This window comes from Hyla sarda, chromosome 6, assembly GCF_029499605.1.
Source record: "Hyla sarda isolate aHylSar1 chromosome 6, aHylSar1.hap1, whole genome shotgun sequence".
Taxonomy (NCBI): domain Eukaryota; kingdom Metazoa; phylum Chordata; class Amphibia; order Anura; family Hylidae; genus Hyla; species Hyla sarda.
In genome coordinates this window covers 145,810,015-145,836,746 of record NC_079194.1, presented here as the reverse complement: position 1 = coordinate 145,836,746, position 26,732 = coordinate 145,810,015, and the positions used below count along the sequence as shown (strand labels likewise).

The window sequence follows — 26,732 nt, the reverse complement described above, 5'->3', positions numbered from 1 at the left end:
AGCATGTATAACCAAGATATTCCTTCCATAATCCCCATGTAAAAAAATATTTATAGCCACTTATCAGAAATAGGTCAAGTGTGTTACTTGGCATGTGTATCCCCCTGTGAAAAACATATATTCCAAGATGATGATAATCAAAATAGGTCAAATCAATAATCTAGCCCTGCAAATGTTTTGACTCATTTTTCTATTTCTATAGAATTTACTATGATTCCATTATACAACTGTAAATATTTCAGCAAGTAAATTGTTAATCATTCGCAGCTTCTTTTTGCAACATAGTCTCAAGAACTACAGAAAAGACCATTCTGTAATTTACCATGAATGTAAAAAGTGTAGTGACATCTAGTGATAGTTATGAGAACTGCAGTCAATCATCCCATCATCCCACTATGCTGTTTAGTATGTCCCGAGAAAAAGACGGCACATGCAGTAATTTTTCTTCCGCTATTCTGCCCGGCTCTCCCAGCGGCCGTCACACTGCCGGGCACTAAGTGAGAAAGAAGCCTAAAGAGAACATACAAATATGTGCACTGTTATAAATTTCTTATTATTCATTTCTGCCCACAAATCATATTTTTGTGGTTTTGCGGTACATTTTAAGGTAAAATAAAAGTGCTGGGCGGTATATCGGTTCATACCAAATACCGGTGTTTTTTTTTTTTTATGATATGAATTTTTCAAATTCTGCAGTATTGGTGAGTGTATACCCTGTTGGGGACGGAGGGCGTACCTGTATGTCCTCCGCCAGCTCCCTTCCTATAATGGGGGGCCACGCCGTGGCCCCTAGTCATAGCGGGTTGGGCCTGGCACCTAGCAACGGCCGGGACCCGTGGCTAATAGCTATTAACCCTTTAGACGCGGCGTTCAAAGTTGAGCGCCGCGTCTAAAGTGAAAGCTAATCAGTGCATGTTAGCTCAGAGGGCTGTGACGTTTAAATATGTCACGTGACAAGAGAGAGCCAATAGGATGTGATGGAGGCGGACCATCTCATTCTATGGCAAATCTCATTCCACGGCAATGCACCGGGTCCCCTACCTTCCTCCAGCGTATCTGATCGCCGAATGACTACTCCGTGCCTGAGATCCAGACAGGAGCAGTCAAGCGGCAGAATCATTGATCAATGTTATCCCATGGAATAACAATGATCAATGTAAAAGTTCAGTTTATGTAATGTTATAGCCCCCTATGGGGGCTATAACATTGCAAAAAAAAAAAAAAAAAGTTAATAAAGATCATTGAACCCTTCCCCTAATAAAAGTCAGAATCACCCCCCTTTTCCCATTTTAAAAATAAAATAAAATTAAAAATTCCCATAAAAAAATACCGTTAAATACCGTGAAACCACCATAATTTAGAAAAGATACCGTGATATACACTTTTGGTCATACCGCCCAGCACTAGGTGTCATTACAAAGAACAATTGGTCGCACAAAAAAAGCCCTCACATCGTCTGTAGGCGGAAAAATAAGAGTTATGTCTCTTAAAAGGAGAGGCTAAACGTAATGTGAACCCAGTGTGAACAGCGCCCGGCTGTCTGCCGCAGGTATATGTTGAATATCCAGCATATACCGCGGCATGCACAGTCTACATTCTGTAGTATTCTGAAGTACTGTATACTGGCTGTGATTGGGCAAAACAAGATGTGAAGGAAGATTACCTGGAGCATGTCCAAGCGCTGGGACGCAGCTGGGATGCCAGTCTCTAAGATGGCGGAGCAGGGTAATTCCGCCCACAAGTTGTCTCCGCCCTCCAGGCTGATATCTATAGGATAATAATTCTGCCACTCACACCTCCCTCAAGCACAGCAAATGAATGAACAAGGAGGAGCTGAGGGCGGGGCCTTGACGTCACAAGAGTCCTGGGCGGGGCGTTAGGAGAAGTCGTTTGAGGAGGTGAGAGGGTCTGCAACTAGGACCATAACATGGGGGTGTAGTAACCTCTAGGACCATAACATGGGGTGTAGTAACCTCTAGGATCATAACATTGGGTGTCGTTACTTCTAGGACCATAACGTGGGGGTGTAGTTACCTTTAGAACCATAACATGGGGGTGTAGTAACCTCTAGGACCATAACATGGGGGTGTAGTTACCTCTAGGACCATAACATGGGGGTGTAGTTACCTCTAGGACCATAACATGGGGGTGTAGTTACCTCTAGGACCATAACATGAGGTGTAGTTACCTCTAGGACCATAACATGGGGGTGTAGTAACCTCTAGGACCATAACATGGGGGTGTAGTTACCTCTAGGACCATAACATGGGGGTGTAGTTACCTCTAGGACCATAACATGGGGGTGTAGTTACCTCTAGGACCATAACATGAGGTGTAGTTACCTCTAGGACCATAACATGGGGGTGTAGTTACCTCTAGGACCATAACATGGGGTGTAGTAACCTCTAGGACCATAACATGGGGGTGTAGTTACCTCTAGGACCATAACATGGGGGTGTAGTTACCTCTAGGACCATAACATGGGGGTGTAGTTACCTCTAGGACCATAACATGGGGGTGTAGTTACCTCTAGCACTGTAACTTGGAAATGTAGCTACATCTAGGACTATAACATGGGGGTGTATTAACCTCTAGGACAGCGGTCTTCAAACTGTGGCCCTCCAGATGTTGCAAAACTACAACTCCCAGCATGCCCGGACAGCCAGCGGCTGTCCGGGCATGCTGGGAATTGTAGTTTTGCAACATCTGGAGGGCCACAGTTTGAAGACCACTGCTCTAGGACTATAACATGAGGATGTAGTTACCTCTAGCACTGTAACCTGGAAATGTAGCTACATCTAGGACTATAACATGGTTGTGTTGCAAACTCAAGGACTGTAACCTGGGTGTATCTACCTCTAATACTATAACCGGGGGTGTACCTACCTCTAGCATAGGTATGTATTTACCTCTAGGGCTAAAACATGGGGGTATAGCTACCTCTATGGCTATATGTTGTGGCTGCAGCTACCTCTATGGCTATATGTTATGGCTGCAGCTACCTCTATGGCTATATGTTGTGGCTGTAGCTACCTCTTTGGCTATATGTTGTGGCTGTAGCTACCTCTATGGCTATATGTTGTGGCTGTAGCTACCTCTTTGGCTATATGTTGTGGCTGTAGCTACCTCTATGGCTATATGTTGTGGCTGTAGCTACCTCTATGGCTATATGTTGTGGCTGCAGCTACCTCTATGACTATATGTTGTGGCTGCAGCTACCTCTATGGCTATATGTTGTGGCTGCAGCTACCTCTATGACTATATGTTATGGCTGCAGCTACCTCTATGACTATATGTTGTGGCTGTAGCTACCTCTATGACTATATGTTATGGCTGCAGCTACCTCTATGACTATATGTTGTGGCTGTAGCTACCTCTATGACTATATGTTATGGCTGCAGCTACCTCTATGACTATATGTTATGGCTGCAGCTACCTCTATGACTATATGTTGTGGCTGCAGCTACCTCTATGACTATATGTTGTGGCTGTAGCTACCTCTATGACTATATGTTGTGGCTGTAGCTACCTCTATGACTATATGTTGTGGCTGTAGCTACCTCTTTGGCTATATGTTGTGGCTGTAGCTACCTCTTTGGCTATATGTTGTGGCTGTAGCTACCTCTAGGACCATAATGTGGCTGTAGCTACCTCTAGGACCATAACGTGGGTGTAGCTACCTCTAGGACCATAACATGTGGGTGTAGGTACCTCTAGGTCCATACATGGGGGCAGATCTACCTCTAGGACTATACCTTAGAGATGTATTAACCGCTAGGACTAGAACATCTTGCCCTCTTGCAGAGTGTAAGGGTTAAGCTTATAACCTTCAGCTATAATTGATGGATGAGATATATTTAGCTGTGATCGTCCTCAGTATTTATAGTAAAAACATGTTGCTGCTGCTATGTCACCTGTAAATATGGGGGAGGAGGAGACGCTGGCAGGGCCTGATAATGGTGATCCCTCTCTCCACTGCTCATACCATACTGATGGAGATGCCCGGCAACATATCAGTCACAATTCTGCTGTTACATAATGTTATACTGCAGCCACTGTACTGTTGTTACATTATGTCCTATACTCCGTTCACATCCAGAGCTGTAGTTACTGTTCTGATGTACCATCATGTCTTAGCAGAATTGTGACTGCAGTATAAGAAATGATGTAACATCATAACAGTGGCTGCAGCTCTGGATGTGACTGGAGTATAAGACATAATGTAACATCAGCACAGTGGCTGCAGCTATGGAGGTGACTGGAGTATAAGACATAATGTAACATCAGCACAGTGGCTGCAGCTATGGAGGTGACTGGAGTATAAGACCTAATGTAACAACAGAACAGTGGCTGCAGCTATGGAGGTGACTGGGGTATAAGACATAATGTAACATCAGCACAGTGGCTGCAGCTATGGAGGTGACTGGAGTATAACATGATGTAACAGCAGAATTGTGACTGCAGTATGTTACAGCATGTTATACTCCAGTCACCTCCATAGCTGCAGCCACTGTGCTGATGTTACATTGTCTTATACTCCAGTCACCTCCATAGCTGCAGCCACTGTTCTGTTGTTACATTATGTCTTATACTCCAGTCACCTCCATAGCTGCAGCCACTGTGCTGATGTTACATTATGTCTTATACTCCAGTCACCTCCATAGCTGCAGCCACTGCTCTGTTGTTACATTATGTCTTATACTCCAGTCACCTCCATAGCTGCAGCCACTGTTCTGTTGTTACATTGTCTTATACTCCAGTCACCTCCATAACTGCAGCCACTGTGCTGATGTTACATTGTCTTATACTCCAGTCACCTCCATAGCTGCAGCCACTGTTCTGTTGTTACATTATGTCTTATACTCCAGTCACCTCCATAGCTGCAGCCACTGTTCTGATGTTATATTATGTCTTATACTCCAGTCACCTCCATAGCTGCAGCCACTGTTCTGTTGTTACATTATGTCTTCTACTCCAGTCACCTCCATAGCTGCAGCCACTGTTCTGTTGTTACATTATGTCTTCTACTCCAGTCACCTCCATAGCTGCAGCCACTGTTCTGATGTTACATTATGTCTTATACTCCAGTCACCTCCATAGCTGCAACCACTGTTCTGTTGTTACATTATGTCTTATACTCCAGTCACCTCCATAGCTGCAGCCACTGTTCTGATGTTACATTGTCTTATACTCCAGTCACCTCCAGAGCTGCAGCCTTGAAGGTATTTTTATCATGTCACCTAACAGTTCAGCTCTATCTGTTGAGCTCCCACAGCGGACTGCACTCTGGTAATATTTTTGATTTCAGCTCTGGTTATGGCTTCAGACATTATAAAATGTACTCCTTATTATGGCTATTTTTTTATCCTGAGTTAATGCAGGAATCTGCCCCGGGGTAACGTCCGGTGTGGCACCATCAGTCATGTCATTGATTGCCCGGGCTGCGGTTCACTTCTCAGAGGGGCGGCAGTAATGTCTGTGCTATTGATGTGCACTGAGTATTGCCTGTGGGTTTCATCAGGGGACCCCTCCCACCTATATAATGTATATCTCTATGTTTACCATGTTTCACTGATTTCATCTTTGTTGATGTTTATTTCCTGCACATCTTGCAGTCTCCTCTGTGATGGGGAATGTGGAGAGCAGTGCCTACCAGAGACGTCTGGCGCGGGTGCCCCCAGCTGACCAGACCAAGATAGAGACAAGCTTTGATTCTCTGACAAGAAACACAAGCAAGAAATGTGTAGAGCTGAAGGCCTTCCAGGTGAGACATGGTGGGATCCCCTGACTCACAGGGGCAGAATCAATATGAAAGAGTTTGCATTTTATTAACACTTGTGAAGTTCAACCTCTTCTATGTTCTCTGTTATCAGCCAGGCAAAGCTAGGGAGAGGCAAATGAGGATTTATTCGGCAGCAAAAATCTATTACTGGTTTTATTAATAATTGTCTAGGGTGGCGGCAGTAAAAGAACATGATGAACATTTCCTGTCAGTCCCTTATGTTTTTTATACATACATCTGAATGTTCTGATATCTGTTTGCTGTCATTGAATGGAAGAATTCTTGTTTACATCCCGAGATTCTGGCTGTGTACACACTGGGGAATATCCGCATAGAAAATCTCTTTGCGGACATTCCCCTGGTGGCATAACATGCCGGCACTAGGACTGCTCGGAAATGCGTAGTCTAATAGATGGCAATGTATTTCCGTGCGGAGTGCGCAGAAAGAATACACATCTATTCTTTCTACGTTCACTGAATTAAAATTTCCATGCCAGCGTTCCCGGTGCAGAGATTCTGCTACGTGAACAGCGCAGCAGAAGCCCATTGAAATCAATGGTACAAAAGAGCGAGACTAATGGCTGGAGGGCAAAATATACAATAATCACTAATAGATCGCCAAAGGCAATCCAATAAAGGCCCTGAGGGTCCCAACCAAAAATTTGCTAAATACAGGACTTTAATTTGCGGGTCCAAAAATATAATAATGAAAAAAGAAGTAAAAATCACACATTTAAAAACACTATGTGCTCCTAACTAATAGCTGGATTAAGGCTTATTGGGCTCGACTAGCTCCACTATTTCTTTAATTCGTAGGAGATACATTGTGTTTATTGTATCCCAGAACTACTGATTGTTAGGGTACATAGCAGTTAAAACCATAACACTGCCCCCCTCAACGTTTCGCCACCAAGTGGCTTTGTCAAGAGGCAAATGGGTAATGGCCATTGCCCATTTGCCTCTTGACAAAGCCACTTGGTGGCGAAACGTTGAGGGGGGCAGTGTTATGGTTTTAACTGCTATGTACCCTAACAATCAGTAGTTCTGGGATACAATAAACACAATGTATCTCCTACGAATTAAAGAAATAGTGGAGCTAGTCGAGCCCAATAAGCCTTAATCCAGCTATTAGTTAGGAGCACATAGTGTTTTTAAATGTGTGATTTTTACTTCTTTTTTCATTATTATATTTTTGGACCCGCAAATTAAAGTCCTGTATTTAGCAAATTTTTGGTTGGGACCCTCAGGGCCTTTATTGGATTGCCTTTGGCGATCTATTAGTGATCATTGAAATCAATGGGACTCTGCTGCTGCGTGGAACTCCGCACCAAAATTCCATTGTATGGTGTCCATATTAGGACATCATCAGGCCTCAGACAAACCTCCGTCACGCCTCAGATGTCAGCCGGACAGCCGTTAAAGTTTTCCAGCCTCCCTACGCTACCTGCGTAGCAGAGGAAAGCAGAACATGTGCTCTGAGCAGTACGGACAACTGTGCATGTGCAGGGCTACGCTCCTAACGCTGCCTACTTTAGCCCTACGCTGTCAGCGGAGTGCTGCGCATGCGCTCCCAGTTTTCTACGAATAGAGGAAAACTTTACATCAACGGCTGACGTCTGAGGTATGACTGAGGTTTGTCTGAGAGCCGAAGGCTGAGGGATGTTTGTCTGAGGTGTGACGGAGGTTTGTCTGACGCTTGATGATGTCCTAATATGGGCATCTTATCCAGACCTAGTCCTGGTAACACAGCTGAGGATTTATTACAATGTGTCAAGTTGAGCTCTTAACCTGGAGTCCAGGACAGGAAGGGAACTGGTTTTCACAGTTTAAGATATCTTACAGTGTATAAAATACACTGTGAGTTAAAGGGGTACTCCACTTTAGATAAACTTATCCCCTATTCACAGGATAGGGGATAAGTGCCTGATCGCAGGAGGTCTGACATCTGTAAGCTGGGATCTGCTGAACAGTGCCCGTCTCTCACCTCTAAAACGTCCCCCCCCCCCCTGCCTTCCAGATGACCTCCGGGCCATCACTGTTCAGCACAAGTAGGCTCTCTTGTAAGGTGGGGGGGGGGGGGATGTTTATCTACAGTGGAGTACCCCTTTAAACTGTGAAAATTATTAGGTCAGGATGGTTTTATAGTCCCTCGATATGTGCACAAAAGTTTCCATTTATTACAGCAGGCAGAGATTTTGAAAATGCTGTAGAATACTAGAAAGCTGCAGATGTTACAGCCATTGTTTACTGTCCCTGTGTGTCACACCGTGATGGTGATCCTACAGTGAAGTCGGATTCTATCCCTATTCCTAGTCGTGGACTCCAGTGTTTGTATCCTATAATACAATTGCTGCAATGTAAAGAAAATTGTGCAATTTAATATTGTAAAAGTGACTTTAGATAGGGGGAGACTTGAACAGGATCATATGCATTGACTCTGCTTTCAGTATTATAACAGATATAATGCTACATGTTATCTCCATGTGATGTTCTACACCACTGTTTCCCAACCAGTGTGCCTCCAGCTGTTGCAAAACTACAACTCCCAGCATGCCCGGACAGCCGTTGGCTGTCCGGGCATGCTGGGAGTTGTAGTTTTGCAACAGCTGGAGGCACACTGGTTGGGAAACAATGTTCTAAACAGCATTCTGTGCTTCTGCCTCCCAGGACTCCATTGGCAATTCCCTCCCTAGCTCCATGTCTCAGCGCATTTTTCATGGGATACAGACCGTGAACATAACTGGCAAAGCCCCCACATCCAGTCCGGAGATAACCAGGGAGCAGTTTGTCGTGTTCATCATAGACGTCCTGAGAGGGACGGCTGAGGAGAAGAGTGCTATCATAATGCCAATGATCAGTGCTGACCACAACGAGCAAGTAACAGGACAACAAATTCAGCAGGTAAATGTCAGCATCATCTGTCCTTTCCAGAAAGTGGAGGGTGGGGGTTGTAGTAATCCAGGGCTGTGAATACCAGTCTATGTAATTTTAATATATTGCAAGTGGATGTATAACCTAAAGATTCATATATATATATATATATATATATATATATATATATATATATATATTAAAAGTTATCAGGAAAGAAGAAATAATCTTATATTATACAACAGTGGAGCTGATCCCGTTTCACAGGTCAGTGTCTCAACTCCATTTTCTCTCTCTCTTTTCCAGTTCCTGGAGGATTTAATTGGAGCTACAGTCCATGTGTTACATCACAAGAACATGCTGTCCGGATGGAGTCTTGAAAATACTAGGGACTGTAACTCCGGAATTCACACGCTGGCGACACAGCTGATGTCACAAATAAAGGATCCTAGTGGTAACTAGCACAATAATCTAAGGGTTAATTATACGTGACTGGGAAGGAAAAACATAGGATCTGCTATATAAATTATCTCCCCCTGTCATGTAATATTCTCTTCATTTCAAATACAACAAATTAAAAATAAAAAAGTACTCCATATTATCGGAACTCCATGTCACATAAATACTGTATTATACACTGATCAGACATAACATTAACTGGTTAACGACCAATGACCTGTATACACGTCCTTGTGCCGTTAACGACTCCCGACTCGAGCCCACGTCATACCGGCTGATCCCCAGCTAATTCTTGTAGCTGACGGCGTTAATAGCCAACATGCGTCGATCGCCGCGGCCGGTTATTAACCCTTTAGATCGCCACTGACAGCGGTGTCTAAAGGTACCTTTAACTGCTCCCTGGTGGTCCAGTGGGGTGGATCGCCCTCCCCCGCAGTGCAATCGCGGGGGGCAATCCACTTCTGAGGTAGCCAGAGGGCTTACCCCTCTGCTCCTGTGTCGGCTGCTGAGCTGTGAATGATAAAGCCTGGCAGGACCAGGCCTTATCAGTCGAGCGCAGAGCACACAGATCAATGTGGTTCTATGGAACCACATTGATCTGTATGAGGCATTAAATGATTCCTCCTAAAAGTCCCCTAAGGGGACTAAAAGTGTGTTAAAAAAAATAAAATATATTTTAAAAACACTCCCCTTTTCCCTAATTCTATATAAAAAAAAATATGTAAACATAATAAAAATAAACATATGTGGCATTGCCGCTTGCGTAAATGTTCGAACTATAAAAATATAAGGTTAATTAAAGTGCACGGCCAATGGCGTACACATTTAAAAAATTCAAAAGTCCAAATTTACATATTTTTGGTCACTTTGTGTACCCCCAAAAAAATGTATAAAATGTGATCAAAAAGTCCAATCAAAACAATCATACTACCTATAAAAACTTCAGATCATGTCGCAAAAAAAGAGCCCTCATACCAGCCCGTATACTGAAAAATAAAGTTATAGGGGTCAGAATAGGACAATATTACACATACTAATTTTGGTGCATATGGTTATAATTTTTTAATTTTTTTGTAAAATAAAGAGAACCTATATTAATTAGGTATCCTTGTAACCGGATGGACCTACAGAATAAAGATATGATGACATTTATACCAAAAAGTGTACTGCATAGAATCGGAAGCCCCCAAAATGGCTTTTTTTCCAATTTTGCCCCACAAATAATTTTTTTTCTGGGTTCACAGTAAAGTTTGTGGTGAAACAATTGATGTAATTACAAAGTACAATTGGTGGCACAAGAAATAAACCCTCATATGAGTCTGTTGGTGCAAAATTGAAAGCGTTATGATTTTTAGGAAAAAAGTAAAGTGGAAAAACCCTTGGTCCTTAAGGGGTTAAAACCTAATGTAGGTAAATATGTAGGTTCCCCTTTTGCTGCCAAAAGTAATATAGCCTGAGGTGCGTTCACACGCTATTACTAGCAGCGGGTTTCACGCTGCGGGAAACCTGCTGCGAGTTACACTACCATTGATTTGAATGGGTCCACAGACAGTCCGCAATAGTGTCAGATTTGCAGACTGTCCACGGACCCATTTAAATAAATGGTAGCGTAACTCGCAGCAGGTTTCCCGCTGCTGGCAATAGTGTGTGAACGCACCCTCAAGGCAAGGGCTCCAGAAGACCTCTGCAGGTGTCCTGTGATATCTGGCACCAAGGCATAAGCAGCTGATCCTTTAAATCCTGTAAGATGCAAGGCGAGGCCTCCATGGATCAGATTGGTTTTTCAGCACTTCCCGCAGATGCTTGACAGTATTGTGATCTGGAAATTTTAGAAGCCAAGTCAACACCTTAAAGTCTTTGTCATGTTCCTCAAACCTTTCCTGAACAATCTTTGCATGGTGGCATAGTGTGAGCTTGATCTGCAGTTGTGTTAAGGTAGTTGGTATGTGTCACAGCAACATTCACATGACAGCCAGGACCCAAAGATTCCCAGCAGAACATTGCACAGAGCATCATGCTGCCATTGCCAGCTTGTATTCTTCCAATAGGCCACGCTGTTGCCTTTTCTTTTTTAGATTAGTGACATCCACATAGGGATTCATCTGATCAGGCCACTTTCTCTAATTTCTTTATGGTCCAGTTCTGATGCTTATGGGCCCATTGTAGATTATTTTAGTGGGGGACAGTGGTCTGCACAGGCACTTTGTGGTTACACAGCCTCGTGCACTGCAAACTGTGTGCGCTTTCTTTCATACATAGAAGTAACTTTTTACACAGAAACATAGAATGTGTCGGTGGATAAGAACCATTTGGCCCATCTAGTCTGCCCAATATTCGGAATACCATAAATAGTCCCTGGCCCTATCTTATATGAAGGATAGCCTTTTTGCCCATCCCATGCATGCTTAAAGGGGTACTCTAGTGGGAAAACACTTTCTCTATCGGCTCCATTGGGGGACACAGACCGTGGGTGTATGCTGCTGTCTCTAGGTGTGACACTATGGCAACAACAAAGTCATCTCCTCCCAGCAGGGTATACCCGCCCACAGGCCCTGAGGTAATCAGTTTTTGCTTAGTGTCTTAAGGAGGGGGACATGGTCTGGTTTTCTCCAGACCAGGTCTCATATTTTTTATTTTATTAGGTTTAGGGAATGTGTGTGTTCTTCCTTTTTCTTTCTGTTTTCAGGTGGGGACTCAGGAACGCAATGTTCACTGTTTCCCCATTGCGAGAGGTGGCAGGCATCTTGGATGTACTGTTAACCCCCTCTCGCCAACGGTCAGCGCTTGGGGTTGTACCTCATGGGTCCGGGTCCCCCTACCTCCCTGTTCGCCTCGCTATGAGCTTGGCTTGCCGCAGGTGAAAATGCTGACTTAAGACTTCATAGGAAGACTTCATGAGATAAGTTCTTCTGACTGAGGTGAGTATTTTTTCCCCCCCTTTTTTTTTCCCTCACAGGAGCGGACTTTCAACCTCTGGAGACCCCTAGTTTCTGGCCCACTCTGCTATATATGGGCTGTTGGGGCTGGCCAGGAGGGATTCCCTCCTTGCCTCTACGGGGGAATTTTTTATTATATCTGGGGCTGAGCAGTGTGTCTGGTGTTTCACTGGACTTGTGTATATGGTGTTAGACTCTAACGCGACTGCTGAAGACACCCGCGGCGCTTCTTCATTGCGGGCACTAGACGCCCGTTCTTACTTTCACTTTGGCAGCGCAGCTACCGACAGTAAGCCTCGCCCGCTCCCTCCCCTTCCTCGCATATGCGCTCGGGAGCGCGGCTGCCAGCAGTAAGTCCCGCCCACATCCGGGCTGTATTTTACTTTGGCGGCCCGGTGTGCATTGACTCCGCCCACCCAGAGCCGCCGAAGCCTGCATAAGGGCGTGAGCTAAGCTCCAATCTGCGCTGTGCGCACGTATAGGGTTTTTTTTGTTGCAGGGCCAATCACAGTGCCCTTGGATTTAGCACAGCCCCCTCTGGCTATTGGTTCAGAGGTTTTCTCATCTCAGCCACAGTTCTCATGGATCACAGCTGCCTTAGGGAACAAGGTTGTAACTTGACAAATGTCCGGTTCTGCTGAACCACTTGTTCGACCTACACCACTGCTCCCCCAACCCCCCCTGCTATTTCTACCCCGGTTACTCTTCCAGATCCGGTGGGTTCAATTTAAACGCCCCTCCAGCCTAGGTTCCCTCCCTCTCCCAGTCTATATCCGACTTGGCTCCGGTCTCCCTCTATGTGGTGTCTGCCTTGGAGAGGCCCTCCATACACCGGCCCTCCAGAGGGTCCCGTTTTTTCCCCTAAACTGACGTTCTCGCAGCGTCATAGGGGTGTTTCATCTCACTCATCCCTCGAGTCTTTGGGCAGGCACGGGTGCGCCCCTCTCAGGCATCGCCCCGTTGCTCCCACTGGTAGCAAGGGCCGCCTCACACGTTCTCTTTTTCCTGGAGAACTTGTGGATGAAGTTTCCGATCGGCCTCTGACTCAGAGGACCGCACGGATATGTCGTTCATGGTGCACTCATTGATTTCGGCCATCAGAGACACCTTCCTTCTAGAGGACCCAGGAACTTCGGACGTGGCTCCAACAGTTCCCTTTCATCGAGCCCAACCCCTTTCAGGCCTGTTTCACCTCGTTCCCATTCTCCTGGAGAACTTGTGGATGAGGTTTCTGATTTGGCCTCCGACTCTGAGGATCGCACGGATATGCCTGATGTGGTGTACTCATTGGTTTTGGCCATAAGAGACATCTCCCATCTAAAGGACCCAGGAACTTCGGACGTGGTGCCCGTCCGGCACCCAAGACTTTCAGCTCTCACGCTGAATTTGAATAGAATGCCCTGCTGGAATCCACCTGGTGGCACCCTGACAAGAAGGTTCAAGCATGGTATCCCTTCACCAAAGACCTCATTGCTCTGTGGTCCTCCTCTCCAACTGTGGATCCACAGGTCTCCCGCCTTCTAAGGCGACTATCCCTGCCCTTGGCTGGTGCGGCTGCCTTCAAGGATCCAGCAGACAAGACAGTGGAGACTTTGGCTCAATTTGCTTTTGGGTCAGCAAGTTCCTCATTAGCTCTCAAATTCTCCTTAGCTGGAGATTTTCTGTGTTCTGCTTCCATGCGCGGCCGCTGTGCTGCCTTTGCCACAGGTTACCTGGTAGCCCTTCGTCGATCCATGTGGTTAAAGCCTGGTAAGCGGTCACCGCCTTCAAGAAGTGAGGCAATGGGTGGAAAGAGCTCCTTATTGCCTCTTGATAAGGCTCGCAGAACCACTTTCTATCGGAAGTCCTCCTCTTTCCGGTCTTGCGTACCCTTGGTACCAACAAGGGTCCAGCCAGGCACCTTTACAAGAAGAGGGCTCCTTCTTTCCTGACCCGTCTCTCCCGGAGGTCTGCTAACCGTTACGGCCGTTTTGCGGCCCCATCAGGCACCCGTAGGCCTACCTCGGTCTGAAGGGTCGCCGCCGACTTTTCTCGGTTGGTGGGTCGCCTCTTACCCTTCCAGGATGCCTGGACCACACACGTTCAGGATTCTTGGGTCAGGGATGTGATAGTCAACAGATGCAGGGTCGAATATGCCTCCCTTCCATGGGATTGTTTTTTCCTTCCCAGTCCCCCGTCCCCCTCTCTATCGAAGGCAGTTCGGGGCACGCTCCAGCTCCCTTTCATCCAGGGGGTTATTGTCCTTGTTCCTTCAAGGGAATGTTTTTCGAGGTTTTCATTCCAACCTCTTTGTGATCCCCAAGTAAGGCATTTCTGTTCGCCCAATCTTGGTTCTCAATCATCTCACCCAGCATCTTCTGCTTTCCCATTCTGAATGGAGTCTCTCCGTTCGGTGCTGGCGTCCATGGGTCAAGAGAGTTTTTTCTTTCTTGGTGGAAATCAAGGACGCCTGCCTCCACATCCCAATATTTCCTGGTCGTCAGCGGTACCTCCGCCTTGTAGTTCCGGACGGTCTTTTCTATTGTGGCTCTTCACTTCGGTCTGCCCACTTCCCCGCGGGCCTTACCAAGGTCCTGGCGCCTGTGATATCCCTTTTTATGGACAAGATTTGTTTCAGGGATTCCTTACTTGGACGACCTCCTGATCAGAGCTCCAACCAGGGCCCAGAATCTGGAGAGTCTTAGTCGACCTCCGGACCTTGTCTCTCTTCGGTTGGATGGTCAATCAGGACAAGTCCAACCTCTCTCCTGGGGCTCCAGTTTGACACGGCCTTTGCCCGCTTTCGACTCCGCCGGTCAATCGGCTGACTCTCTTTTCGGGAGTCCTATGACTTCGGCACTCTGCTCCAGTTTCCATTCGCTTTTGCATGGATGTCCTGGGTCGGTTGATGGCAGCCGTGGAGGACATGCCATTCCCCCAGTTTCATCATTGACCTCTTAAACTGGTGATTCTCTTCCGGTGGGACAGGTCTTCATGGTCTCTTGATCGCAAGATCGTTCGATTTCGACAGTCTTGTCGGTCCCTTCTAAGGTGGTTTTGTTTTCCCCTGCTTCTTCCTACCCCTTCCTGCCAGTCTGTCGGGCTGGGGAGGTGTTTTCAAGGACCATCCGATCTAGGGCCTTGGTCCCTCGAGAACCCCTTCTTCCCATCAACATGCTGGGACTAAGGCATTTCTATCTTTGCTTGCTTCTTTGGGAAATTCCCTTTTGGGCGGAACTCAAGTTTCCGGCCATCCCAGCGATTTTCATTCCGGGCATACTCAACTGGGAAGTGGTCTTTCTCAGCCTGTCCTCAGCTAACTAGGGCAAGTGGTCCCTACATTCGGAGGAGTCTGCAGTGACCTGCAACCTCTGGGGCGCTCCAGGCTTGGACCTTTGCGCGTCTCGCCACAGCCGAAGCGTTCCTCTCTCTTGGTCGGGCTTTGCCCTACCTTATCTGTTCCTTGGTTGGGCTTTGCCCTACCTTATATGTTTCCTCCCCTTCCTCTCATTCCCAAGGTCCTGAGGAAACTCACAGCAGAGGGCATTCCCGCCATTCTCGTGGTCCAGACTGGCCCCGGCGGGCGTGGTACGTCGTCGCGGTCAGGCCCCTGAACAACTTACCGCTGCCCTTCCCTCTCTTCCAGACCCCCTATCTCACAATTTACCATCTCTGCTTTTGGCGGCATGGCGGTTGAGACCGCGGTTCTGAGGACCCACGGCTTCTCTTCCCAAGTGGTTTGCACCATGCTAGGGCTCTCAAGCCTTCTTCTGCAAAGATTTACCACCATTCCTGGCGGTCTTATTTTCATTGGTGTGAGCCTCAGCCTTTTTTTCTCAGGCCGTGGTTTTCCTTTCCTGACCCTTTTCCCTTTTTGCAGTCGGGCTGCCCCAAGGGTTGGCTCTCTGGTCCCTTAAGGGTCAAAGTTTGGCCCTTTTCATTCTTTTTCAACGCCCTCTGGCGTTCAATTTTCATGTCCAGACCTGTTTCAGGGAGTGGCGCACGCTGCCCCTCCTTATCGGTCCCCTTCTTCCCCTTGGGACTTACACTTGGTCTGAGGCGCTCCTTTTGAACCTCTCCGGGACATTCCCCCTTCGCCTCCTTCCCTGGAAGGTGGCGTTCCTTATTGCTCTTCATCGGTTAGGAGGGGGTCAGAGCTGGCAGCTTTCTCCTACCGTTCTCCTTCCTAGTTGTTTACCAGGAAAAGTTGTTTTCCATCCAGGTCAGTCCTTCTTCTTGAGATGGTTTTGACTTTTTCATCTCAATGAGGACATCGTCCTGCCGTCCTTTTTGTCCGGTCCCTTCTCGTACCAGGGAGCGTTTGCCCCTCAAGCTTGTTGTGTTGAGGGCTGTTCGGACTTATCTCTGTCACCTTTTCCTTTCGGCAGTGTGACTCTTTTTTTTTATTTTTAAATTTTTTTTCCGGAAGGTCATCGTTCAGGACAACCTGCTTCTACGGCCACCATTTTTCGGTGGATCCGGTCTGCTATTTCGGAAGCTTTCCGCTGCAAGGGGAAGATCCCACCCTTCAGGGTTTTGGCTCATTACACCCATTTTTCGGGGCATCCTGGGCTCTCCGCTACGTGGCTTCGGCCTCGCAGTTCTGTAAAGCGTCCACGTGGTCGTCTTCTCACACTTTCACAAGGTCCTACCAGATTCATACCTTTGCATCAGCTGATGCTCCTCTGGGTCGTAAGGTGTTGCAGGCGGCGGTGATCCAGCTGTCCACCTGACTGATTTCCTTACCCACCCAGGGGACGGCTTTGGTACGTCCCACGGTCTGTGTCCCCCAATGGAGCCGATAGAGAAAAGGAGATTTTTATGCTTGCCGTAAAATCTCTTTCTCGAAGGATCCATTGGGGGACACAGCTCCCACCCTTTTTCTGGTGTTCCTAATTCAATTATCTGTCCGAGGGAGTGTTCAGTTACCTTTCCTTCTGGTTGCTTGGACAGTTTGTGGTTTTCTCTTGACCTGTCGGTCTTCTCCTATTGCTCTGGGACTAAAACTGATTACCTCAGGGGCCTGTGGGCGGGTATACCCTGCTGGGAGGAGCAGAGTTTCTTGTTGCTATAGTGTCAGCCTCCTAGAAACAGCAGCATACACCCACGGTCTGTGTCCCCCAATGGATCCTTCGAGAAAGAGATTTTACGGTAAGCATAAAAATCTCCTTTTTTTTTAATCAACTGGTGCCACAAAGTTAAACAGATTTGTAAATTACTTATGTTTAAAAATCTTAATTCTTCCAGTACTTATCAGCTGCTGTATGCTCCAGAGGAAGTTGTATTTCTTTCTGGAGTTCTTTTCAGCCTGACCACAGTGTTCTCTGCTGACATCTCTGTCCGTATCAGGAACTGTCTGGAGCAGGAGAGGTTTGCTATGGGGATTTGCTTGTACTCTGGACAGTTCCTGACAGGGATAGAGGTGTCAGCAGAGAGCACTGTGGTCAGACTGAAAAGAATTCCAGAAAGAAATAAAACTTCCTGTGGAGCATACAGCATCTGACAAGTACTGGAAGGATTACATTTTTTATATAGAAGTAATTAAAAAATCTGTTTAACTTTGTGGCACCAGTTTATTTTAAAAAGTGTGTTTTCCCACTGGAGTACCCCTTTAAGCATGCATGGGATAGGCAAAAAGGCTGTCCTTCATATAAGATAGGACCAGGAACTATTTATGGTATTCTGAATATTCCGAATCACCAGTTGATTTAAACATTTTTTCCACCGGAGTACCCCTTTTAAACTCCTTCACTGTATTTTCAGCGACCACTTCTGCAGGAAGGCTATTCCATGTATCCACTACTCTCTCAGTAAAGTAATACTTCCTGATATTACTTTTAAACCTTTGCCCCTCTAAATTAAAACTGTACTTTTTTGGTAGTTTTTCTTATTTTGAATATACTCTACCGTGTTGATTCCCTTTTATGTATCTCTTCCAACTATACATGTTGAGGGCCTTTAACCTTTCCTGATAGTTTTTATTTTTTATTTTTATTTTTTTAATTTTTTTTAGCAATTTGTGCCATAGGAGCTCTTCATTTCCCAGCCTTCATTCCCCATGCCTTAGGCACCTGTGACCCTGCTGCCAGTTCTCCAGTTGTTCCTCCTTGAAACACTTTTGGTAGTATACAAGTTTACTGCACAAGACCTTTATCCAGCCATCTAACCATCACAATATGGCCATTGTCAAAGTTGCTTAGATCCTTATGGTTCCGTAAGAACTGACAGTTCTTTTGCTGTCTAACATATCCTACAGACACCATTGTCACAAATGTTTTTTTTTTTGCTTTTATGTTCTAATATTGTAGCTGATCAGTGTGTATTACGGGTAACTTCAGGATGTCAAAAGGGAATATGGTATTTTTTGTCATGTTCTGAACAGTTAACAAGTTTTTCTTACTGACTTCCTCTTTTTGTTGTGCTATATCCAGGTACCCTAATATGTGTAAGATACATGCAGTGACCCAGACTAATCAATCTGGCCCAGACAAAAACTGGAGTTATTTCCCAACAACCAATCACAGATCAGCTTTCATTTTACCAGAGCTCATTTAGGTATGAAAGCGGAGCTGTGATTGGTTGCTGTGGAAAAATCATTCCAGTTTTTGTCTGGGACGACACCTGCAGATAGTACTGGATCCTTCAGAGCTAACCAGCTAACAGCAGTCCATACAAACGGGGGGCTCTAGGTTTGGGGAAGGAACCAATAACCTCAGCAGTGAAGAAAACCAAACCCCATAATAGATGGAGAGCAGTAAATCCTGAATAATTCTAGCTGTATGGCTGAGGCATAGTAGCTGTTGTGCTGCTGACCATGGATGTTGTTGCTGTATTTTATCTTTGTGTTGCTCTTATATTGCAGGTAGACATCCTGTGGATGCTCCAGAGCTCTCGTCCTTCTCCAGGACAGTCATTGAAGATTGGCTATACAAGGATCCCATGATATCCACACTCCTGAGAGTTGTTGTCACACTTGGTTTCTCAATTTTGCCTCACAATGTAGAACATCAGAGAGATGTCAGCAGCCTGGTGCCACGCTGCCGTAGGGGAAAAGTGTCGTCCTTCATAAGCCTTATGGACCTGCCCACCATTATGTATCTAAACTCCCATCTGCCCTCTGAGATGCAGCACAAATGGCGGCTGCTCTTCTCCACCCAGGTCCACGGGGAGAGCTTTTCTCAATTGTGTGGTCATCTGGTGGACCAAGGACCCAGTCTGTTGCTTCTTAGGGACTCGGGAGGCTTTATATTCGGAGCATTTGCATCACAGAATTGGGAGGTGAAGCCACAGTTTCAGGGTGAGATTTCTGCATTGTCTATTCACATATAATCAGTCATATATATGAAAAATGGGTGCGAAGCAAAAAATGCACTTTAATAAGGTGTGTTCCCCAGCATATTCTGTCATATCTGCATTCTCAGGCATAAGGTGGCAATGATATCTTTGGCACTGCATCCCTGGGAATGCTAGTATTATGGCAAAACATGGTGGTGGCACCAAGTAAAGTAGGTAACCAAAAGTAGTCCTATGGATATGAAGTGGTACTGTGGGAAATATAAATATATATAAAAAAAATATAAATATAATATATATATATATATATAAATTTTTTTAATTTTTTTTTTTTAAGCCTGTTGGTAAGCCTTTTTTTTAGGGCCAACGTGTTTCACAGTGCTGTACAGGGATTGTATGGACCCAGTCATATTGTCCCAATCGTATATCTTTGTAAAGTGTGTAAGGAACCCTGTGAGAGAACCTACAAACTTCATGAATATCTTGTTCTTGGTCAGAGTAAAAAATACAGGAAATCTGTGCTGCAGGGCATCCGTGCTAACCACTGAGCCATCATTCTGCTCCTTGGTGAATATTAATAGAATAACTGATCCACTAGGGGAACCTGCTTGGTTTAGTTATACAAGCGGTCGCTACATTAGCTCTGGCTCCTGTAAGTTGAAGGGCCAGTGTCCAGTCTTCTGTAAATGAAGCTTCATCACTGTAGATTGAAATGTTCTGCAACTTTACAACTCTATATGGTCCCAGTTTGTCCCATAGACCGTTAATAGAACTGTAGTGCACGTGCTCTACTCAAGGAAACTCCTCCTCACCGCAGTCATGAGAGAAGTAGATACATAGTCCCACTCGTGCTCAGTAAGGCTCTCATTGATCACACTTATCACAGATGCTCTATTCCAGTATAGCCAAATGATTTGATAACAATTTGGCCAAATGAAAAGAGGATTGGCCCAATATGGGGGATAATTTATTTTTATGTTGTCAGCCATGTCCTCTACCTATAAAAGAGTGGACCAGCATTTAAAAGTTTACTATTATTTAAAAAAAAGAAAATTTTGACATGTTCTCCTGCCATGTTAAAAGTTTTTATTGCAACGGGTCTGCAGCAGCAGCGTGTCTCTTTTCCTGGCCTTTTCTCTATAGAAGTCTGTACAGCGAAATGGTTGGCTTTGCCTTCCAGAAAGAGAGGCACACGCTGCCACAACTTTCCCCAGCTTATATCTCACAATTGCAGCAGGTCTCAGGAGTAATAACTGGTGCAGTCAAAACTTTTGATATGTCTAGGCAACATGTCAAGTCTTTTAAAATGATTGTATATGTATTTTAAAGTGTTACTATCTAGGGAAGAACATTGGGGAGATTCATCAAAACCAGTGCTGAGGAAAAATTGACTAGTTCCAACCAATCAGATCGCCTCTTTCATTTTTGGAAAGGCCTCTGAAAAATAAAAGAAGCAATCTGTTTGCTATGGGAAACTGGTGGACTTTTCCTCAGCGCAGGTTTTGATGAATCTTCCCCATTGTGTGTGCTGTAATTGCTCTGTGCTGCTGTGACATGCTGCTGAACTCTTCATTGTAATTATGTCCTCAGGTGACAACAGATGCTTCTTGTTTACTGTGTCGCCCCATCTAGAGATTTTTACACACACAGGATACAACGACCACTACATGTACCTCAACCATAGTCAGCAGACCATGCCAAATGGATTGGTAAGTGCTAGCAGGGTCTGCATGTACTACTCACACTATGGGGGTTTTCACATATTCAGACAGCTGCAGCCTCATGGGATCCACTGACATCCACTCCGGTGCAGGTATTTACATAAAAAATATGACTGTACGTGAAAAATGTCAAACTTCCAAGCTTCTACTGGCATACTCCATAGGCTATAATTAAAAGCTGGGACTTGTCATGTCAGTAGGCTTCACATCCTGTGTTGACCACAAGATGGCAGCAGATTAACATAGAAATAGGGAAACTGTCTAAGGCTGGGTTTACACCACGTTTTCCCCCATACGGGAGCGCATACGGCAGGGGGGGAGCTAAAATCTCGCGCTCCCGTATGTCACCGTATGCGCTCCCGTATGTCATTCATTTCAATGAGCCGACCGGAGTGAAACGTTCGGTCGGCTCATTTTTGCGCCGTATGCGCTTTTACAACCGGACCTAAAACTGTGGTCAACCACGGTTTCAGGTCCGGTTGTAAAAGCGCATACGGCGCAAAAATGAGCCGACCGAACGTTTCACTCCGGTCGGCTCATTGAAATGAATGACCTACGGGAGCGCATACGGTGACATACGGGAGCGCGAGCTTTTAGCTCCCCCCCTGCCGTATGCGCTCCCGTATGGGGGAAAACGTAGTGTGAACCCAGCCTTAGGCTGGGTTTACACCACGTTTTTGCAATACATTTCCTGTATCAGGTTTTTGATAAAAGAAAAACGGATTCTCCAAAACCTGACTAAACTGTATCAAAACGTGTGTACAAATTTGAAAACCCTATACGGTTTGGAAAATGTCTGGTTTAATCCGTTTTTTAAAGGGGTTGTGCGCTGCCCTGCAGTTCGGAGTTCATTACTCCGAACGCTGTGTGCGGGCTTCCGTGTTCGCGGCCGGCGGGCGTGATGTCACGCCCGGCCCCTTCGTGACGTCTCGCTCGCCCCCTCGTGACGTCTCTCCCGCCCCCTCAACGAAAGTCTATGGGAAGGGGGCGCGACCGCGAACACGGAACCCCGCACACAGCGTTCGGAGTAATGAACTTCCAGACGCTGTGAGCGGAGCTCCGAACTGCAGGGCCGCGCACAACCCCTTTAAGAAAAAATCGTATACGTTTTTAACTTTTCATTTCATTATGAATAAAGTTTCACTTGTTTGATAGAAATTCCAAGAAAAAAAACTGTGCAAAGTCAAAAACCGTTTGGTGAAACCGTATGGATCCGTACGCACATACGGTTCTATACATTTCCCATCGACTCAAAGTTAAAAAAAAAAAAAAAAAAAAACTAAAACCTATACGTTTTTCACCCGACCAAAAACCGTGGTAGGATACGGTTTTGGGTACGGGAAAAAACTGACTAAACCATACAGGATGCAAAACGGACACAACCGGATGCATCTTTTGGCATACGGTTTTCAAATTGAAAACATACGTGGAAACTGTATTGCAAAAAACGTGGTGTAAACCCAGCTTAAGGTTGTGTTTGTCAACCATTGTGGCTAGAGCCGTTCATCTACCAAACAAAAGGACAACATTATGGATGTCCGTCACCATAGACTTCTTTGTAAAAATTTGAACAGACATATCATTTCCATTTGTTGTCCTTTTTTTTTTCTTCTTTTTTTTTTTTTGAACAAAAAAAAAACAGTGCATGCTACTTCTTTTTGTCCATTCGTAAAATAGATGGAACAGACACAAACTCATGTAAACTGATACAAATTAAGACCCACTCAAATTAATGAGGATTTAAACCTTTAAAATCAGTTTATTTCTGTTCTTCTGATGTCAAAAAGGACAGAGAATCTGAAAACAGACAGAAAAGCCAATACTTGGTGTGCCCCTCCCTGCAAAACAGTGGAACTGTTCGTCAAGTTAAGTAATCAATATATATTTCATCATGTGGATGGCATGCGCTATAGAGTTTAAAATCAATAAAAATCGTGTTTCCGTACAGTACAAAAAATCCATAGTGTAAAATAATGAAATGCACAAATTTAGTATCACCGCATATGTTTTTGTAGAGGGTCTGTTGTATCAGTTTGCATGAATTTTTTTTTAAGACCACTGCAAGTTTATTAACAAAAAATGGATGTCAAACAGGATGGGGCAAAAGGATACCCTTCCTACAGCATTCCATTGCCATAGCTTAAAAAAAGGATTCTGACATTGTGAAATAGACACTTTCAACCAAGTCTGTGGATCTGTTATACTGTGTGTTGAATGTCACTGATGCGACAATGAAAAATGAAAAAACCTCCTTTATTGATATCTGAATTCTTGTTCCTTACAGGGTCTTGGCGGGCAGCATGACTATTTTGGACTTTGGATTGACAGTAATTTCGGGAAAGGCCACAGCAGGGCAAAACCACGGTGCACGACATATAACAGTCCTCAGCTATCTTCCACAGAGGAATTCTCCTTGAGCTCTATGGAGGTGTGGGGGCTCGGGGATTTGTCTGAAGAGTTACAGGTGAGTTAAGTGGCCATATAGTGTACAGCCAGGGCTATAACTTTGTGCCCCTCAATCCATGTGTATATTCTCTATGATGCACCCCACATTTTTTATATATGTATATACCCTGCTCCAAAAAAAATAAAGGGAACACTAAGATAACACATCCTACATCTAAATGAATGAAATAATCATATGCAATACTTTCGTCTTTACATAATTTTTGTGTGATTTTGTTGTCAACACATTCAACTATCAATGGAAATCCTATCAACCCATGGGGGTCTGGATATGGAGTCACACTCAAAATCATAGTGGAAAACCACACTACAGGCTGATCCAACTTTGATGTATTGTCCTTAAAACAAGTCAAAATGAGGCTCAGTAGTGTGTGTGCTCCACGTGCCCGTATGACCCCCCTACAATGCCTGGGCATGCTTCTGATGAGGTGGTGGACACTTCTGGACAGTCTGTGGTGCAACGTGGCATTGGTGGATGGAGCGAGACATGATGTCCCAGATGTGCTCAATCGGATTCAGGTCTGGGAGATCGGCGGGCCAGTCCATAGCATCAATGCCTTTCTCTTGCAGGAACTGCTGACACACTCCAGCCACATGAGGTCTAGCATTGTCTTGCATTAGGAGGAACCCAGGGCCAACTGCACCAGCATATGGTCTCACAAGGGGGTCTGAGGATCTCATCTCGGTGCCTAATGGCAGTCAGGCTTCCTCTGTCAAGCACATGGAGGGCTGTGTGGCTCCCCGAAGAAATGCCACCCCTCACCATTACTGACCCAGCGCCAAACCGGTCATGCTGGAGGATGTTGCAGGCAGCAGAATGTTCTCTACGGCGTCTCCAAACTCTGTCACGTCTGTCACATGTGCTCAGTGTGAATGTGCTTTCATCTGTTAAGAGCACAGGGCACCAGTGGCGAATTTGCCAATCTTGGTGTTCTCTGACAAATGGCAAACGGCCTGCACGGTGTTGGGCTATAAGCACAACCCCCACCTGTGGATGTCTGGCCCTCATACCACCCTCATGTAGTCTGTTTCTGACCATTGGAGTGGACACATGCACATTTGTGGTTTGCTGGAGATCATTTTGCAGGGCTCTGGCAGTGCTCCTTGCACAAAGGCGGAGGTAGCGGTCTTTCTGCTGGGTTGTTGCCCTCCTACGGCCTCCTCCACATCTCCTGGTGTACTGGCCTGTCTCCTGGTAGCTCCTCCATGCTCTAAACACTACGCTGACAGACACAGCAAACCTTCTTGCCACAGCTCGCATTGATGTGCCATCCTGGATGAGCTGCACTACCTGAGCCACTTGTGTGGGTTGTAGACTCAGTCTCATGCTACCACTAGAGTGAAAGCACCGCCAGCATTCAAAAGTGACCAAAACATCAGCCAGGAAGCATAGGAACTGAGAAGTGGTCTGTGGTCACCACCTGCAAAACCACTCTTTTATTGGGGGTGTCTTGCTAATTGCCTATAATTTCCACATGTTGTCTGTTCCATTTGCACAACAGCATGTGAAATTGATTGTCAATCAGTGTTGCTTCCTGAGTGGACAGTGTGATTGATTTGGAGTTACATTGTGTTGTTTAAGTGTTCCCTTTTATTTTTTTTGAGGTGTGTGTGTGTGAAAATAATAGGTGTGTGTGTGAATATATATATATTCACACACACACTAGGGGGCTGCACCCCCCATTCGCCTTTTTATATACCATATACTGCATCCCATATTCACTTTGTATATACACCTAGGCACTGCACCCTACATTTACGAACTATTATGGACATTTATCAACGGGTTTAGTCAGGTTTTCTTTACTATAATTGTCGCAAAATTGTCACAACTGCGACTACGCAATTTTTCGTACGACATTTTAACTGGAAAGTGAGAAAAGCAAGTTTTCCAAAAATTAACTACGTAGTAATAATTTTTAAATGGACTACGGGTAGTCAGGTATTTATTAACTGCGACAGTCGCAACTGCGCAAAAAAAAGTCGCAACAGGGTTAAAAATTGACTAAATTTACTCCAGCTCAAACATGGAGCAGAAAAAGCTACTACCAAAGTAAAAAAGGAAAAATTGCTTACGTGAAAGAAAATTATCAACCGGCTGAAACCAGTTGATAAATAAGTCACACATAAGCAAAAAAAAGTAAGGAAAAAATTACTAACAAAAAGAATACATAAGCAAACATTGATAAATGTCCCTCCTATATTTATTCCTCCTCCCCTATGTTTTATGCTTCTAACGGGCACTGCTCTTGCTGTAGTGCATTGTGGAAAATTAAGCATAATACAGTGTTTAAAGGAGTATTCCAGAGAAAAAAAAGGGTTTCCAATAAACTGCCAAAAAGTTTAAACAGACTTGTAAATTACTTCTATTTAAAAGTCTTGAGCCTTCCAGTACTTATCAGCTGCTGTATGCTCCAGAGGAAGTTGTGTAGTTCTTTCCAGTCTGACCACAGTGCTCTCTGTTGCCACCTCTGTTCATGTTAGGAACTCTCTGAAGCAGGAGAGGTTTGGTATGTGGATTTCCTCCTGCACTGTACAGGTCATGTCATGGACAGAGGTGTCAGCAGAGAGCACTGTAGTCAGACTGGAAAGAACTACACAACTTCCTGTGGAGCATACAGCAGCTGACAAGTACAGAAAGGCTTAGGATTTTTACCAATGTGTAAATTACTTCAAACACCACTTGATTTGACATTCCCCCCCTCTGGAGTACCCCTTTAAGCAGTGTCTGCAGCTCAGGCTGTAATATATGGCTATGTTTGCAGGCCCATGTAACAGTCAGTACACATCTGTGCGATATGATTCCTTTTATGTGTAAATTCTTGTCTAGACTAAGAACAAGAAAAGCATCCTGGATGCAGACCCGGAAGCGCAGGCACTGCTGGAGATGACAGGACGGACACGCCAGAGTGAAGGGCTGAGAGATAACGATGATGAAACGTAGAACAAGACGACGTGGCCAGAGCTGTTCAGTACAAGTACTGGCTTGTGACCATAGATTATCTCTCTTATATAAGATTTGGGTAGGTCTTCATCCTCCTGATGCTGCCATTGTGATGATTACTTCTGAACTGTACAATTTTCACTATTTGGTAAATGAGGTCTTGCGGCTCCCTGTGTTCACCACAAGATGGCAGCAGATCCTGCTGTGCAGCAAAAGAAAAGGCAACTCCTGCAGTGTGGGCCCCAGCGAGGAATGACATTTTATCTTCTGCCTCACATTGA

At 45.2% G+C, this 26,732-nt stretch overlaps 2 protein-coding genes across 3 annotated transcripts in view; one reads left to right on the top strand and one right to left on the bottom strand.

Moving 5' to 3' along the window:
• KLHL36 (kelch like family member 36) overlaps window positions 1–1,787 on the bottom strand; it is a 105,339-nt gene extending 103,552 nt beyond the window's left edge. Inside the window, exon 1 of the mRNA XM_056525478.1 lies at window positions 1,664–1,787. Coding sequence (XP_056381453.1) covers window positions 1,664–1,672 — 9 coding nt within the window. The 5' untranslated portion in view covers window positions 1,673–1,787. The remainder of the gene's footprint in view (window positions 1–1,663) is intronic.
• MEAK7 (MTOR associated protein, eak-7 homolog) lies at window positions 1,761–26,603 on the top strand. 2 transcript variants are annotated; one of them, XM_056525481.1, is made up of 8 exons: window positions 1,761–1,898; window positions 5,616–5,764; window positions 8,450–8,683; window positions 8,960–9,107; window positions 18,890–19,324; window positions 20,911–21,029; window positions 23,326–23,505; window positions 26,338–26,603. In XM_056525481.1, exons 2-8 carry the CDS (start codon window positions 5,627–5,629, stop codon window positions 26,449–26,451), a joined length of 1,368 nt encoding a protein of 455 aa, XP_056381456.1. In that variant the 5' UTR covers window positions 1,761–1,898; window positions 5,616–5,626; the 3' UTR covers window positions 26,452–26,603. The 2 variants fall into 2 exon arrangements, with proteins under 2 accessions (XP_056381456.1, XP_056381457.1); XM_056525482.1 differs by lacking the exon at window positions 1,761–1,898 and adding an exon at window positions 2,736–2,897.
• Window positions 26,604–26,732: the final 129 nt, after the last annotated feature.